The sequence below is a fragment of the Mastigoproctus giganteus genome, chromosome 8, assembly GCF_048544385.1.
Source record: "Mastigoproctus giganteus isolate SK-2022 chromosome 8, ASM4854438v1, whole genome shotgun sequence".
Taxonomy (NCBI): Eukaryota; Metazoa; Arthropoda; class Arachnida; order Uropygi; family Thelyphonidae; genus Mastigoproctus; species Mastigoproctus giganteus.
This window is the reverse complement of record NC_143582.1, coordinates 92,824,327-92,840,471: the sequence shown is the minus strand read 5'-3', so window position 1 is coordinate 92,840,471 and position 16,145 is coordinate 92,824,327. Positions and strand designations below refer to the sequence as shown.

The following is a 16,145-nucleotide window of genomic DNA, read 5'->3' as shown; positions in this document are numbered from 1 at the left end:
ATTACGTTATTTACGTTTATTTGTATCCATACTTAAGATCTTGAGTTGACATAGGGATTTTTAAAAATTTTTTTTTTTTATTATTATTTGTTTTTTCTTATAATGTAATAGGTTTTTTCTTTTTTTTAACCAAAAGCCTATGAAATATTTTTATCCAGGCACAATGATATTTTTAATATTTAAAATATTTTTATCCAGGGATATTCAAGAAGGATGTAGAGCTGCTGGAACGAGTACAGAGAAGGGCAAAAAGATTAGTGAATGGAACTAAGGGTTGCTCTTACGAAGAAAGGCTTAAGTTTTGCAAATTACAGTGTCTGGAGACTAGGCACAGGCGAGGTGATCTGATAGAGGTGTATAAAGCTTTGAATGGTTTGAGCATGCGCAATGCTGAGGGGACTCTTCCTCTTGCTCAGAATAATCACCTGAGAGGGCATAAATTCAAATTGAGGAAAGACAGATGTAGGATAGATGTGCAGAAATTTGCCTTCAAGCCAGAGGGTAGTTGGTTGGTGGAACAGACTTCCATCTCAAGTTTGAGAACGAGTGTAGCCTGTGCGGACGTAGCTTTTTGCCGCTCCTGGAACAGAGAAGTTTTTTCTGATTTATTTTCCGTTTTATTAGCTTAAATTGGCATATTAACTTATTTTCTAGAGTAGCTTTATATTCCTATTTATGATACTTAGTTTAAAGTAACTTAGATAGAGATTTTGTAGGTATTATTTAGTATTGGTAAGAGTTATCAAATCCACGTGTTTGCCGTTCGTAAATTGCCGCCATTGTTACACTATACAAAATATCTCGAACTAGATAGCATAAGCTAATATAGTATAGTATAGTACATAATATTGTCAATTAATCAGTAAAATCTATTAATCTTGTTGAACTTCATTGTCAATTAAATTGTACTTTTAACTATACATATAACGACTTAGGTTACGTAACATAAATAATTAATACTTAACTTGATACGGAAGTTATATAAAGGTATTTCATAGATAACACTCGATACCGAAACATAAATACAGCGTATAACTGTGTTGAGATACAAGTTTAGGGTTTTAATTCTGTACTGAAATTGGAATTTTATTGAAAATAAATCGAAATCATGACTCAGACCGGAGCAGCAAAGCAAAATGCTCAAGCTACTGAGAGTGCTGTGGCTCAGGGGAGCCACAGCACTCTCAGAGAACTGAGGGAGGGCAGTTGCCCTCTGAATCACAGCCTTTTAAAATGCACTACTTGCTTGATGTTTGTGGAGCAGTCGGGTACGGGACATGATATTGCCATGGGGGATGTCTTTGTGTGTGTGTGCGATGCAAGGAATGTAAGGAAATCAGGCAACAACTCAGCGTTGTTATGGGCCTATATGAGAGCTTGAAGGCCAGGGTGGATGCCCTCGAAGGATTAAAAGTGAGGGGGCCATCAAGCTCTCAGCTGCCCACACCAATGCCAGAGCTTGCACTTGGTCATCACGCAACACAGCGGCAGCCCCCAAGGCAGAATGCGCTGGTCCCAAAGGAAATAGTAGTTGTTGGTGGTGACTCTATTGTCAGGGAAACGGGAAACATGCTTTGTAAAAAGGATAGGTGGAACTGGACCAGGGTATGTCTGCCAGGGGCAAAGGTTCATGATGTTGTAGAGCGGATATCATCTTTTAAGGGCACAAAAGGTGATATAGTTGTACACGTTGGCACTAATGATATTAAGAGTAGGAGACCGGCAGAATTACTTAACAAGTACAGGTCATTGTTGAAAAAAAGCCATGAATTAGGGTTGAAGTTTCTGCAATTCTGCCCAGACACGATAGGAGGGAGTATATGATGAGAGCCCTGTCGATCAATTCGACCCTGGAAAGATTGTGCAAGGCTCAAGGGGTAGAATTTTTTTCAGCCTGGTCTGTACTTGTTAACAGAAGAGACTGCTTCTACAGGGATGGAATACACTTAAATAGAAAGGGTGCAAGAATATTTACTGATATTATCGAGGCAAAGTTTGTTGGGGCGGAAAACTGCTAGCTTGGGGGGATACATGGACTATTAGATTAACAGTAGCCACTGGCAGAAGTAAAAGTGATTCTTGCACTACTTCTATTGGAATGACCAGCAGCCTGGAAAATAAGTTGCAGGATATTTCAGAGACTGCTGGGAATCATTGGGGTACAAGTAAACAGATGGGTTGTGTTAGGGTAGCTAAGAAAAAGAACAGGTGCACGTATACTTGCATGTACACCAATGCTAGGAGTTTAGTAAATAAATTTGATGAATTTGAGGTATTGCTCAAAACATCAAAGGCAGATATGGTTCGGATTTCAGAGACGGTGTCACACAGATATAAGGAATGCAGAACTAGAATTTGGGGAGTACAATGTCTACAGAGAGGATAGACAGGACAGGAAGGTAGGAGGGGTTATGCTATTAGTTAAGAAATCCAAGGAAGTGAAGCCAGTCGACATCGCTGGACAGTGCAGTGTCGAGTCAGTTTGGTGTGACATAAGCATTGGGAGATCAAAATTGAGAGTAGGAGTGTGTTATAGGCCTAATGACTCTGATGAGTATAATAAGAAACTGTACAGGGAAATAGAGTGGGCCAGGAAATCAGAGTCTTATATTGGGGGATTTTAATTTCCCAGATATTGACTGGAATTTGGGGGCTGGTTACTCACTCACTAGCAAGCCTTATGTGGATTTATTGGATGATTGTTTTCTGCATCAACATGTTCGGGAGGCAACTAGAGGGAGTAATACTCTTGATTTGATTATCAGTAGTGATTTTTCATGCATTAAGAATCTGCAGATAAATGAAGCACTAGGTGGCAGTGATCAGAGTGTGCTGAAGTGGGATTTACTCAAAGAAGTAACTACCATTAGGGGTAAAGAGAAGGGTTATTGCTTTCGTAAAGGCAACTACGATGGACTGAGACAGTATTTAAATTCTATACAGTGGGACGAACTGATGATGTTACCAACAGCAAATTCAAAATGGGAAGCATTCAAAGAACTTATCTTGGAAGCTACTAGGCTTTACATACCAACTAAGAAATATTGTTCAAGGTTTAGGCCTAAATGGATGTCAGATGAACTAATGAGACATATGGCAGAGAAGAAAAATGCATGGGATACATACAAATTAGACAAATATACGAAAATAGATAATACTAGGAAGTGACACAGAACACTACGATAGATACAAGTTGATCTGTAACCAAGTTACAAAGGAGGTTAGGCAGGCGAAGGCAGATTACGAGAAATCTTTGGCATGGGATGCAAAGAAAAACAGCAAAGAGTTCTTTACTTGTGTAAACTCTAGAAGGAAAGGGATGAATCAGATTGGTCCACTTGATATCAATGGGTCAACTGTTGATGATCCTGCTCAGGTAGCTAACAAACTAAATGAATATTTTGCATCGACATTCACACATGAGGAGTTATTCAGCGAGGGGAATGCCAGAGGTTTATTCAACTCTGGCAGTAAGCTAGAGAATCTTGTAATAACTGAGAGTAAAGTGGAGGAGAAATTGTTGAAGATAAACACAAGAAAGGCACCTGGGGTGGATGGGATCTATCCAGTTATATTAAAGGAGGTAAGCAAACCCTTAGCCATAATTATGAGAGCTTCCTTGGACTCAGGGGAGGTACCCATGGACTGGAGATGTGACCCCAAATGTGACCAAATGTGACAAAAATGTGACCCCAATTCACAAAGGAGGATCAAAAGCTGACACAAGTAATTATAGACCTGTGAGTTTGACTTCTGTTCCCGGAAAATTAATGGAGGCACTGGTTAAAGAAGCATTGCAGGATCATCTAGACAAGAATTCAGTTATAGCTCGGACACAGCATGGATTTGTCAAGGGGAAGTCTTGCCTGACCAATTTGATTGGATACTATGATGCAGTCACAAAAGAACTGGATGCAGGGAATAACTTTGATATTATATACTTGGATCTTAGAAAAACTTTTGATACTGTTGCACACGGAAGACTGCTGCACAAATTGGAGCAGTGTGGCATTGGAGGGAAATTGCTGCTATGGATAAAGTGGTGGTTGAGGGGAAGAAGACAGTGTGGTAATCAATGGACACTGCTCATCGTGGACTAATGTTATTAGTGGAGTCCCTCAGGGTTTAGTATTGGGTCCATTATTGTTTTCTGTATTTAAAAATGATATTGATGATGGTATATCAAGCTTAATGTCCAAGTTTGCAGATGATACAAAGGTTGGCAGGGTTGTCAAGGATACTACTGACACTATGCTGCTCCAACAGGATCTTGAAAGGTTGAGCAGATGGGCTGAGAGGTGGCAAATGAAGTTTAACATTGACAAATGTAAAGTACTACATATGGGAAACAGCAACCCCAGAGCAACGTATCAACTCTGTGGTACTACACTGACAGTGGTAGAGAATGAAAGGGACCTGGGGGTGGTTGTGCAGGCAGATATGAAGTCCTCTGAGCAGTGCAGACAGGCTGCAAGAGTAGCTCATGGTGTATTGTCAATGATATATAGGAATTTTTCTAGAAGGGATAAGGAGGTGATTATTCCCTTGTATAAGGCAATGGTCAGGCCACACCTAGAGTACTGTATACAGGTCTGGAGGCCTCATTTCAAGAAGGATGTAGAGCTGCTGGAAAGAGTACAGAGAAGGGCAACAAGATTAGTGAATGGAACAAAGGGGTGCTCTTACGAAGAAAGGCTTAAGTTTTGCAAATTACAGTGTCCGGAGACTAGGCACCAGCGAGGTGATCAGATAGAGGTGGTTTTTTTTTTTTTTTTTTTTGGTAGTTGTTGGCGCATCGGCTTCTGTGGCCATAATGCACCTCCCAAGAGTTTTTGCAGTACTTTGATCCGAGCCCGAGGCGGGATTCGAACCCACGACCTTCGGGTTGCCAGGCAGGCACTTTACCCACCCGGCTAGCCCGGTCGGCTGATATAGGTGTATAAAGCATTGAATGGTTCGAGCATGCTCAATGCTGATGGGATTCTTCCTCTTGCTCAGAATAATCACCTGAGAGATCATAAATTCAAATTGAGGAAAGACAGATGTAGGATAGACTTGCGGAAATTTGCCTTTAGCCAGCGGGTGGTTGGTTGGTGGAACAGACTTCCATCCCTTGTCGTGGAAGTTGATAGCCTAAATAAGTTTAAGGCTCAGCTGGACCGGTTATTTCGAACGAACAGAGGGGTGAAGTGGAAGTGGTTATTTTTTATTATTTTTTTTTGGCTGATGCTGCATAAGCTTGCTTTCTTGCATCAAATGCCTCTACTAATGCTAATGCTAATCCCTTGTTGTGGAAGTTGATAGCCTAAATAAATTTAAAGCACAGCTGGACAGGTATTTCAAACAAATGGAGGGGTGAAGTAGAAGTTTTTTTTTTTTTTTTTTGCTGATGCTGCATAACCTTGCTTTTTGCATCATATGCCTCTACCAATGCTAACAGCTAGGGCTGCTGCTTGGTAGACAAAACACTGATGGACATGATAATCAGGTCCCAGTTGTGAGTTGTCTGGACAGACGTTCATCAGTCTGGTCATTCTGCAAAAACCAAATCTTCTTCTTGCACTTTCATGGCAGTAAGATTGTAGTAATGCTGTCCACACTCGCATACACAAGGTCAGAAATGAAACACTGCACTGAGTATACCGAACATTATTACCCATGTGTAAGCCATCATAAGGAGTCAAGCTGTGACATCCAGATCATACAAAACAATGACTAATCCTCTCTCTGACACCAGATAATACTAGGATGTGGATTACTCTCATTGGCATTAGCAGAGACATATTTTATAAGAAAGCAAGCTTATACAGCATCAGCCAAAAAAAAAAAAAACCATTTCACACATCCATTCGCTCTAAAAGTTTGCCCAGTTCTTCCTTGAATTTATTTCACTATCGCATTCAACTAACTGCTGGCGATATGCAAATTTACGCACATCTATTCTACAGCTGTCATTCTTAAATTTGAACATTAACCCCCTCAGGTTCGTAATCTGAGCAAAAGAGGAAGGATTCCAACAATACTGAGCCTATTCAACCCATTCAAAGCCTTATACACCTCAATTAGATCACCTCGCAGGTGCCTAAGTCTCCACATGCTGCAATTTCCACAATTTAAGCCTTTCTTGGTAACAGCAACCCTTCATTTCCCTCACCAATCTTGCTGACCTTCTCTGTACTCGTTCTAGCAACTCTACATCCTTCCTAAAATAAAGCCTCTAAAACTGTAAGCAGTACTCAAGGCGTAGCCTGACCATAACCATATACAAAGGGATAATCACCTCCTTATCCCTACTAGCAAAATTCCTGTATATAATTGACAAGATCCATAACCTACTCTGGCAGCCTGTCTGCACTGCTCAGAAAACTTCACATCTGATGGCACAATTACCCCCAGGTATTATTCATTCTCTACCACCCTGAGTGTAATACCACACAGTTGGTACATCTCTCTTGGGTTACTTATATCATATATTATATACAGTACTTTGCATTTGTCAATGTTAAACTTCAGTTGCCATTTCTCAGCCGATGTGCCCAACTTTTCTAGATCCCATTGCAGTAGCACACTGCCATTACTGTCAGCAACTTTACAGTTCCTTCTGTTTTGAGCACTGGCCATCCATTTACTACCTACAAACTCATGAATTTCATCTATCCATCTCCGCCTTTGTCTTCCAGGTTTTCTTCTAGCTCCTCTTGGATAGCATTCTGTTATTTTCTTAGTCCATCTGTCATCATGTCTTCGAGCTATGTGTCCTGCACAAGACCATTTTAGTTCTTTAGTTTTGATAAGAATGTCCTTTACTTGAGTTTGCTGCCTAATCCATGTGTTTCTCTTCTTATCTAACAGTCTGATTCCCAATATAATTCGTTCCATTCTTCCCTGTGTAGTTCTCAGCTTCTCTTCCATTCTTTTGGTGAGTGCTCAAGTTTCACTTCCATAAGTCATGGTGGGGAGTATACATTGGTTCATTATTTTACGTTTCAGATAAACTGGGATATTGCTCTTCAGTATGTGACTATATTTCCTGAATGCTATCCATCCAAAATTTATTCTTCTCTTGACTTCCAGCCATTTATCATTATTACAGCTAATAACTTGTCCCAGATAAATATATGACTCCACCCTTTTCAATTACTGCTCCGTCAATCATTATTTCCCTTTCTGTGGCATACTTGTTCATCATTACTTTTGTTTTAGCCATATTCATCTTTAGTCCAAAATCCTTACTAGCTGTGCATAACTGATTAAGATTTTCCTCTAATTCTTTGGGATCGTGGCTTATGACCACAACGTCATCTGCAAATCATAAATGGTTTAGGTACTCAGAAGCCTATGGCAGATATAAGTTAATCTGTAATCAGGTCACAAAGGAGGTTCGGCAGGCGAAGGCAGATTACGAGAAATCCTTGGCAAAAGATGCTAAGAAAAACAGCAAGGATTTCTTTACTTATATAAACTCTAAAAGGAAGGGGATGAATCTGATTGGTCCACTTGACATCTATGGTTCGACTGTTGATGATCCTGCTCAGATAGCAAACAAACTGAATGAGTATTTTGCATCTACATTCACACATGAGGAGTTATTAAGGTTTTAAAATGGCAGAATGTTATCAAATTGTAGCAGGGTGCTTAATGATCTTGAAATAACTGAGAGCAAAGTGGAAGAGAAATTGTTGAAGTTAAACGTAAGAAAAGCACCTGGGGTGGATGGGATCTATCCAGTTATATTAAAGGAGGCGGCAAAGCAACTAAGCAAACCCTTAGCCATAATTGTGAGAGCATCCTTGGACTCAGGGGAGGTTCCCACGGACTGGAGATGTGCAAATGTATCCCCAATTCACAAAGGGGGATCGAAGGGTGACACGAGTAATTACAGACCAGTTAGTTTAACTTCTGTTCCGGGTAAAATAATGGAGTCGCTGGTTAAAGATGCATTGCAGGATCATCTAGACAAGACTGCAGCAATAATTCAGACACAGCATGGGTTTGTTAAGGGAAAGTCTTGTCTGACAAATTTGATAGGATATTATGATGTGGTTACAAAGGAACTGGATGCAAAAAATAATTTTGATATCATATATTTGGATTTCAGGAAAGCTTTTGACACTGTTGCGCATGGAAGACTATTGTACAAATTGGAGTAGAATGGTATTAAGGGTAAGTTGCTACAATGGGTAAAAGGATGGTTAAGTGGGAGAAGACAGAGGGTGGTAATCAATGGGTGCTGCTCTTCTTGGACTAATGTTATTAGTGGAGTCCCACAGGGTTCGGTGTTAGGTCCACTGTTGTTTTGTATATTTATCAATGATATTGATGAAGGTATATTAGGCTTAATGTCAAAGTTTGCAGATGATACAAAGGTTGGCAGGGTTGTTAATGACAGTAATGGCAGTGTGCTACTGCAACAGGATCTAGATAATTTGGGCAGATGGGCTAAGAAGTGGCAACTGAAGTTTAACCTTGACAAATGCAAAGTACTGCATATGGGTAGAAGTAACCCCAGAGAAACGTACCAACTGTGTGGTACTACACTTAAGGTGGTAGAAAATGAAAAAGACCTGGGAGTAATTGTGCAGTCAGATATGAAATTCTCTGAGCAATGTAGACAGGCTGCCAGGGCAGGTCATGGGGTTTTGTCAATGATATATAGGAATTTTGCTAGCAGGGAAAAGGAGGTGATTATCCCTCTGTATAAGGCAATGGTCAGGCCACGCCTTGAGTACTGCGTACAGGTCTGGAGACCTCATTTTAGGAAGGATGTAGATTTACTTGAGCGTGTACAGAGAAGGGCAACAAGATTGGTGAGGGGAATGAAGGGATCCTCTTACCAAGAGAGGCTTAAGTTCTGCAAATTGCAGTGGCTGGAGACTAGGCACCTGCACAGTGATCTGATTGAGGTATATAAGGCCTTGAATGGGTTGAGCACGCTGAATTCTGATGGGATCCTTCCACTTGTTCAGATTACGAACCTAAGGGGGCATAAATTCAAATTAAGAAAAGACAGATGTAGAATAGATGTGCGGAAATTTGCCTTTAGCCAGCGGGTGGTTAATTGCTGGAACAAACTTCCATCTGTCGTTGTGGAAGTTGACAGGTTGAATAAATTTAAGAGGAACTGGACAGGCATTTGGAGGGAATGGTGTGATTTTTTTTTTTTTTTTTTGGCTGATGCTGCATAAGCTCATACATTTGCTTTCTTGCATCACATGCCACTACTACTACTACTACTCTCCGTTCACATTGACTCCTTTCTGCGACCAGTCTAATCTTCTGAAAGCTTCCTCAAGGGCAGCAGTAAACAGCTTCGGAGATATTGTGTCTCCTTGTCAAACTCCTTTCTCAATTTTAAATTTCCTACTGTCTTTGTCTAGTCTAATAAAGGAGGTAGCACTCTCATATATTTTCTTCAAAATCATAATATGCGGGGTATCTACGCCTTGTCTTTCCAGTGCCTGAAACATTGCCTTATGCTGTATGGAGTCAAATGCCTTTTCATAATCCACAAATGACAAGCATAATGGTGTTTTATATTCATTTGCTTTCTCCATTAGCTGTGATATTACGTGAAGGTGATCCATAGTTGAGAATCCTGTCCTAAAGCCAGCTTGCTCTTTCGGTTGATTCTCATCAAGTATTCTTTCTAATCTGTTAGTAATGACCCTTGTTAACAACTTGTAGATGTGGGATAACAAGCTAATTGGTCTATAATTTCCAATTTGTGATTTACCTCCTTTCTTATGCAGCAAAACTATGATTGCATTATTATAGGTAGAACATTCAATGCATGTTCTACCTCATCAGGAAGAATATCGGGTATGTCATATGTGTTGCTACTTTGCAATCCATCTTCCCCACTGCTGACATCATTCCCCTGCTCCTTGTATAATTCTCTATAGTAGTCTTCTGCTATTTGAATTATGCTTTCTCTGCTGTTTATAAGTACACCATTGCTATTCTTCAGTTTCAGTATCATTTGCCTTTCTGTATTACTGCTTATGGCTGCTGATTTAAATCCTTTGTTTTCCCTTAATGCTTTTTCTACTTTTCTTGTGTTAAATCTTCTTATGTCCTCTCTGAGTCTCTTTCTAATGGCTTTACATAACTCAGTATACTCAATTTTCTCCCTGTCAGTGTTTTTCTTGCTTTCCATTTGTCGTCTTCAGTTCATCATAACAATTGTTTCTTGATTAATTTTTTCTTCTTTCGATTTCTTTTTCCCTGTAGGTTTCTTGGGCTTTATCACTTTCAAAAATTATAAGTTTTCTGCTTTTTCTCCTCTTCTGTTATCTCAAAGACCTTTGTATTATTTACTCGAGTCAGTTTTTTCCTTTCCTTTCCCACATCTATATCAAGTGTACATCTTACCATTCTGTGATCCCTTCCAACATTTACCTTATTCAGGACAGTAACATCATTCACAATATATCTTCTGTTAGTGAGGATGAAGTTGATTTCATTAGTAGTTAATCCATTTGGACTCTTCCATGTCCACTTTCTGTTCACCCTTTTCTTGAAAAAAGTGTTCATTACTGACACTCCTTGAGATTCTGCAAATTTCACAAGTCTTTCACCTCTTTCACCAATTCCAAAATTTCCTATAGTTCCCCTTTCTGCACTGTTTTGTCTTTTTCCAACCTTAGCATTGAAGTCCCCCATAATAATAGTGTAGAGGGTTTTCTGCTCATTTGGAAGACACTCAATTTTGGTGTACATTTCTTCAACCTCTTCATCATGGCTCGATGTTGGTGCATAAATCATTATAATCTTTAGCTTGTACCTCTTAGAAATCTTGAGTATTAGTCTTGACACCCTTGGTGATGTACTTTTGAATTCCAAAATGTTGTTTTTAAAATCTTTATGGACCAGAAACCCAACTCCACCTTCACTCCTTTCACTATTTCCATTGGTGTACAGCAGATTTCCACTTGATAAACTTATAAGTGATTCATTTCTTATTCTTGTTTCAGCCAAACCGATGATATTCCAATTCACATTTTCTAATTCCTTTTCCAGCTCTAATATCCTGTCTTCACCGATAAGTGATCTAACGTTATAACAGGCCAAGTTCGGTTTCCGTGCATGGCAGCCTGGTCGTACCCAGAGATTCTTAGCACCCTCTGCTTCCACTCTGATCCTCTCGCTGCCGTAAGAGGGAGAGTGAAAGCTGCTGGGGACTGAGGGCCATTAGTTTTGTCGTGCTGTCATATGCCAACCTTAGTATCATCTGAAAACTTGGATATAAAGCCTGATATACCTTCATCAATATCAATGATGAATATAAAAAACAACAGTGGGCCCAACATCGAACCCTGGGGGACTCCACTAATAACATTGGTCCATGAAGAGCAGCGTCCATTGATTACCACCCTTTGCTTTCTTCCACTCAACTACCCTTTTATCCATTGTAGCAACTTGCCCTTAATACCATACTGCTCCAATTGTAGTAGTCTTCATGCATAACAGTGTCAAAAGCTTTGCTGAAATCCCAGTATATGATATCAAAATTATTTTTTGCATCCAGTTCCCTTGTGACTACATCACAGTATCCAATCAAACTGGTCAGACAAGACTTCCATTTAACAAACCCATACTGTGTCTGAATTATTAGTGCAGTCTTGTCTAGATGATCCTGCAAATGTTTCTTGACCAGAGACTCCATTATTTTCCCCAGAACAGAAGTTGGCCAGATCTGTAATTACTCGTGTCACCCTTTGATCCCCCTTTCTGAATTGGGGATACATTTGAACATCTCAAGTCCAATAGGACCTCCCCTGGGATCAAGGATGCTCTCATAATTATTGCTAAAGGTTTGCTTACTTCCTTTGCCACCTCCTCCTTTAATATAACTGGATAGATCCCATCCACTTCAATTTCTCCTCCACTTTGCTCTCAGTTATTACAAAATCATTAAGCTCCCTGTTAGAGTTTAATAAGCTTCTGTCTTCCACTTTCCTACAGAATTCCTCATGTGTGAATGTAGATTCCTCATTACCCAGAATTCCTTGTTATCCAGCACGATACCACAACTTCTATTATGTAGTATGAATCACTTCCTTTCAGGTTATAATGGACATCACAGAAAGATCCAATGTTGCTTATATTTCAAAGAATATTATAGCCTTATAATATATTAAGCAGGCTAGCCAATAGATAGTCCATCAGATAGATCCTTTGGTAACTCTCTAGGAAGTGCCCTGATCAGATAGTACATAATCTCGCTGTCTCTACTCTCCAGCCAGTGACTATAGCAAGTCCAAGTAGCAGGTAATCAAGTGGAACTCAAGAGAATGTGTTTACTTCTGAAATAACATTAGTAAATTCAGAATTTTAGCTTCATCAATTCACTCCATATAGTTTATTTTCAGGAAATACTTCGGAAAGAAGTTTATTCTCTGGAACAAACTTTTTTCCCATGTATTTCCCAAAAATTAAGTAATTTCCTTAAAAATAACAATCTGTAAAATTCAAGTATTTTCTTTCTTCTCAAACTTCAATTACGTATTGTTCTAAGTATTATAGATTCTAATACCTTTCTTATTTAATGATTCTATAAAGAGGAAATATTAAAATTATTTAGTGTGGGACAAATGGATATCAGACGATCTAATGAGATACGTGGAAAAGAGAAATACGTGGGACCCATATAAATTATCAGGTGATAAAGAAGCCTCTGGTAGATGTAAACTAATCTGCAATCAAATCAAAAAGGAGGTCAGGCAAACCAGTGTAGATCATTAGAAACCTTGGGCAAAGGATGCAATGAAGGACTGCAAAGACTTCTTTACTTATGTAAACACTATAACGAAGGGAATGAATCATATTGGTCCACTTGATATCTATGGTTTAACTGCTGATGATCCTCCTCAGGTTGCTGACAAATTGAATAGGTATTTTGTATCTACATTGACACGTGAAGAATTCTCTAGAAGTGGATGCCAGAAGTTTATCGGACTAACAGGTAGCTAAATTATTTTGTAATAACTGAGAGGAAAGTGGTAGAAAAATTGTTGAAGTTAAACATAAAAAAAGGTGCCTGGGGTGGATGGGATCTTCCCAATTACTGTATTTCCCCATGTATAAGATGCACCCTTTTTCAAAAAATTTGTGGTCTAAAAACTGGGTGCGTCTTATACAGTGGTTGTAGATTTTTTTACTTGCATTTCCTGCTTTTTCGCGCTTGTTGTCTTTGCGCTCATTGTCTTGCACTTGTTACTGGTATATTAGGTTACGTTTTGCCACGTTCTGCCCAGAAATGGCTTAGAAAAGATTTTCGTACAGTGCTAAATTCATGTTAAAAGTGATCCAGTTTGCAAAAGTGAATGGAAATCTTGCTGCTGAACGTAAGTTTGGTCCTCCTCCAACTGAGAAAACAATCCGAGACTGGCTACGGGAAGAAGAAACCCTACTGAAAACGCCACGGCAGAAGAAGGCCATGAGAGGCAAGTCAGCAAAATGGCCTGATTTAGAGAGGGAATTGAAGATATGGATTGAAGAGCAAAGGGCAATTGGAATTCCTGTGTCCACAAAGATGGTTCAGCATTAGGCAAGAAGAATTGCTGATGAAAAAGAAGTTACTGATTTCAAAGTAGGACACAATTGGTGCTTCAAGTTCATGAAATGGAATGGACTAAGCATGCGTACATGCACCAGACTTGCCCAAAAGATGCCTGAAAGCTATGAGCAGAAGGTCCTTGAATTTCATCATTTTGTCATTCAATGTCGGAAGACACATCAGTTTGAGTTGGGACAGATTTGGAAATATGGATGAAGTCCCCCTTCAATCTGATGTCCCAAGTAACAGAACTGTTGATAAGACGGGGATGAAAACTGTACCTGTGAAGACAAGTGGACACGAAAAGAGCCATTATACAGTTGTTCTAGCTTGTTGTGCCAATGGAACCAAGCTGCCTCCTATGCTGATTTTCAAACGCAAAACAATGCCAAAAGAAGATATTCCTCGAGGAGTGATTGTCCACGTTCATGACAAGGGTTGGATGGATCAGGATGGGATGAAGATCTGGTTTGAGAAAGTTTGGAGCAGGAATCCAGGTGGGTTGCAGAGGAATAGAAAGATTATAAAATAATATGAAGCAGCAGATTATTGTAAACAGAAGTTATACATTCCAGGCCATAATTATAGACAATTAAAATAATCAAAGTTATCTATCAAGTCTTCATAATAAAAGTATGGAGGCACAATACAATTTAAGCTGAGGTGAATTTTTATTCATTTTATTATTTCACTCTATATATATATATATATATATATATATAGAGAGAGAGAGAGAGAAAAATATATACAGTGTCTCAAAAATACACAGCATCACTTCAGGAATGAGTTCTTCATACATAGACAATAATATTTTATATCAACATAAGTTCCGGAAATGCTTGGTTTCCAAGTTTTGAAGGTCTGTCTATGACACTTAACTGTTCACGTCACCTTATAGTAATTGTTCAAAATGTCAACCTTCTGCCTGAATACAGGCCTCACATCGACGTCTCATGGACTCACAAAGACGATGCCAAATTTCTGGCATGTTTCGTACTGTCTCCAACCTGCCACAATTCGATTGCAGAGAGTTTCCACATCAAATGGTGTTTTTGCAACACTCTCCAAATAGTTGAACGTTGAACAGCCAATTGCATTGCTATTCTGCGTGTGCTGATTCCAGGAGTGGCATGCACAACATCCAAAATCTCCTCCTCTCCTTCAGGAGTCGTAGATCTTGGTCGTCCTCTGTCGGCAGCACGAGGTGTAAAGGTCCCATATTCACAAAGGTGGCGATGGATACCTTCAAATGTTTTCCTGTCTGGACATCTTCATTCTGGGAACCTTTTGTGGTACAAACGACAAGCCTCCAGGGCATTGCCGTCCACCAAACCGTACATAAAGTGCATATCCACTTGCTCCTGATTTGAGTACGTGGTCGGAATGGAAAACTACCAGATTCTGTCAGTACCTTGTGATGAAGGAAATCACCTGCGGGAGATAAGACATTCCGACACTCAGGAACCATGCATTTCCGGAACTATGTTGATATAAAATATTTTTATTGTCTACATATGAGGAACTCATTCCTGAAGTTATGCTGTGTATTTTTGAGACACCCTGTGTATGTGTATATATATATATACACACACACACACACACACACTACATATTTCACTCCATATATATTCTTTGAACATCACAAGATGGACTTTCACTGGTTTCACTGGTTTCCACATACTTGGATTGTATAAGTACCAAGAGTAGCATACTGCTTGCAAGTGACAATGCGACAAAGTTTGCATTTACTGTCTACCACTGTAATAAATCTTGAAATGTGTACTTTACAATGACCAGTGTTATTTCTACTCAACGCTGTCAGTATCCATCTTCCCATATTCACCAAGTATAATCTTCAGACCACCTTTACACACATTACTTTACTAATTTTTTTTTTTTTTTTTTTAAACAGAGAAAACATTAGCAGTCAATACTCATCTTTGGAATTTCCAGGTTGACAGGTTCATTCACTGTACTTAGCAATACTAGTACTAATAAAAAATAAATAAATAAAAAAAAGTCTTGAACTATGTATTTTCTCGTGAAAAAACCTTAGAAGTCTGAACCACCAATGAAAAAACAATGATTTATGGAAAGTAGTGAATAAGTCTTAGTTTATGGCATTTTTCACAACAACTTTATAAATTTCACATGAAAACCAAAATAATTTTATGTTTATAATTTTCAGCGCACAATTTTCTATATTTTAATATACCTGAAAATTATTAAATATTTATATATTTATATTAAAAAACTGGAATGAACGAATCAAATTTGTCAAATTTTGTACTTACTGACGTTGTGGCATTGACATCTGCACCATGTTGAAGTAGAAATCTTATCATGTTTATTTGACCAAAATGGCAAGCAACATGAAGGGGGGTATAACCAGCTTTAGTCTGTGGCCCAATTTCTGCACCATTTTTAACCAATATAGCTGCTACATTTACATGGTCCTCTTGTGCACACAAATGAAGAGGAGTTAGTCCATTCTAATAAATAAAAGGTACAGGTTATTTTAAAATACAGTCCTCAGTAACTATAAAACAATACTGGATATCCTTAAGAAAAGATACTGATATAACAA

General features: G+C 39.0%; 1 protein-coding gene across 2 annotated transcripts in view; it reads right to left on the bottom strand.

The window, feature by feature from the left end:
- LOC150081718 (uncharacterized) overlaps window positions 1-16,145 on the bottom strand; it is a 1,674,628-nt gene that overhangs the window by 852,119 nt on the left and 806,364 nt on the right. For both annotated transcript variants that reach the window (XM_090378825.1, XM_090378826.1), the window contains one exon: window positions 15,853-16,050. In XM_090378825.1, coding sequence (XP_090234951.1) covers window positions 15,853-16,050 — 198 coding nt within the window. The remainder of the gene's footprint in view (window positions 1-15,852; window positions 16,051-16,145) is intronic.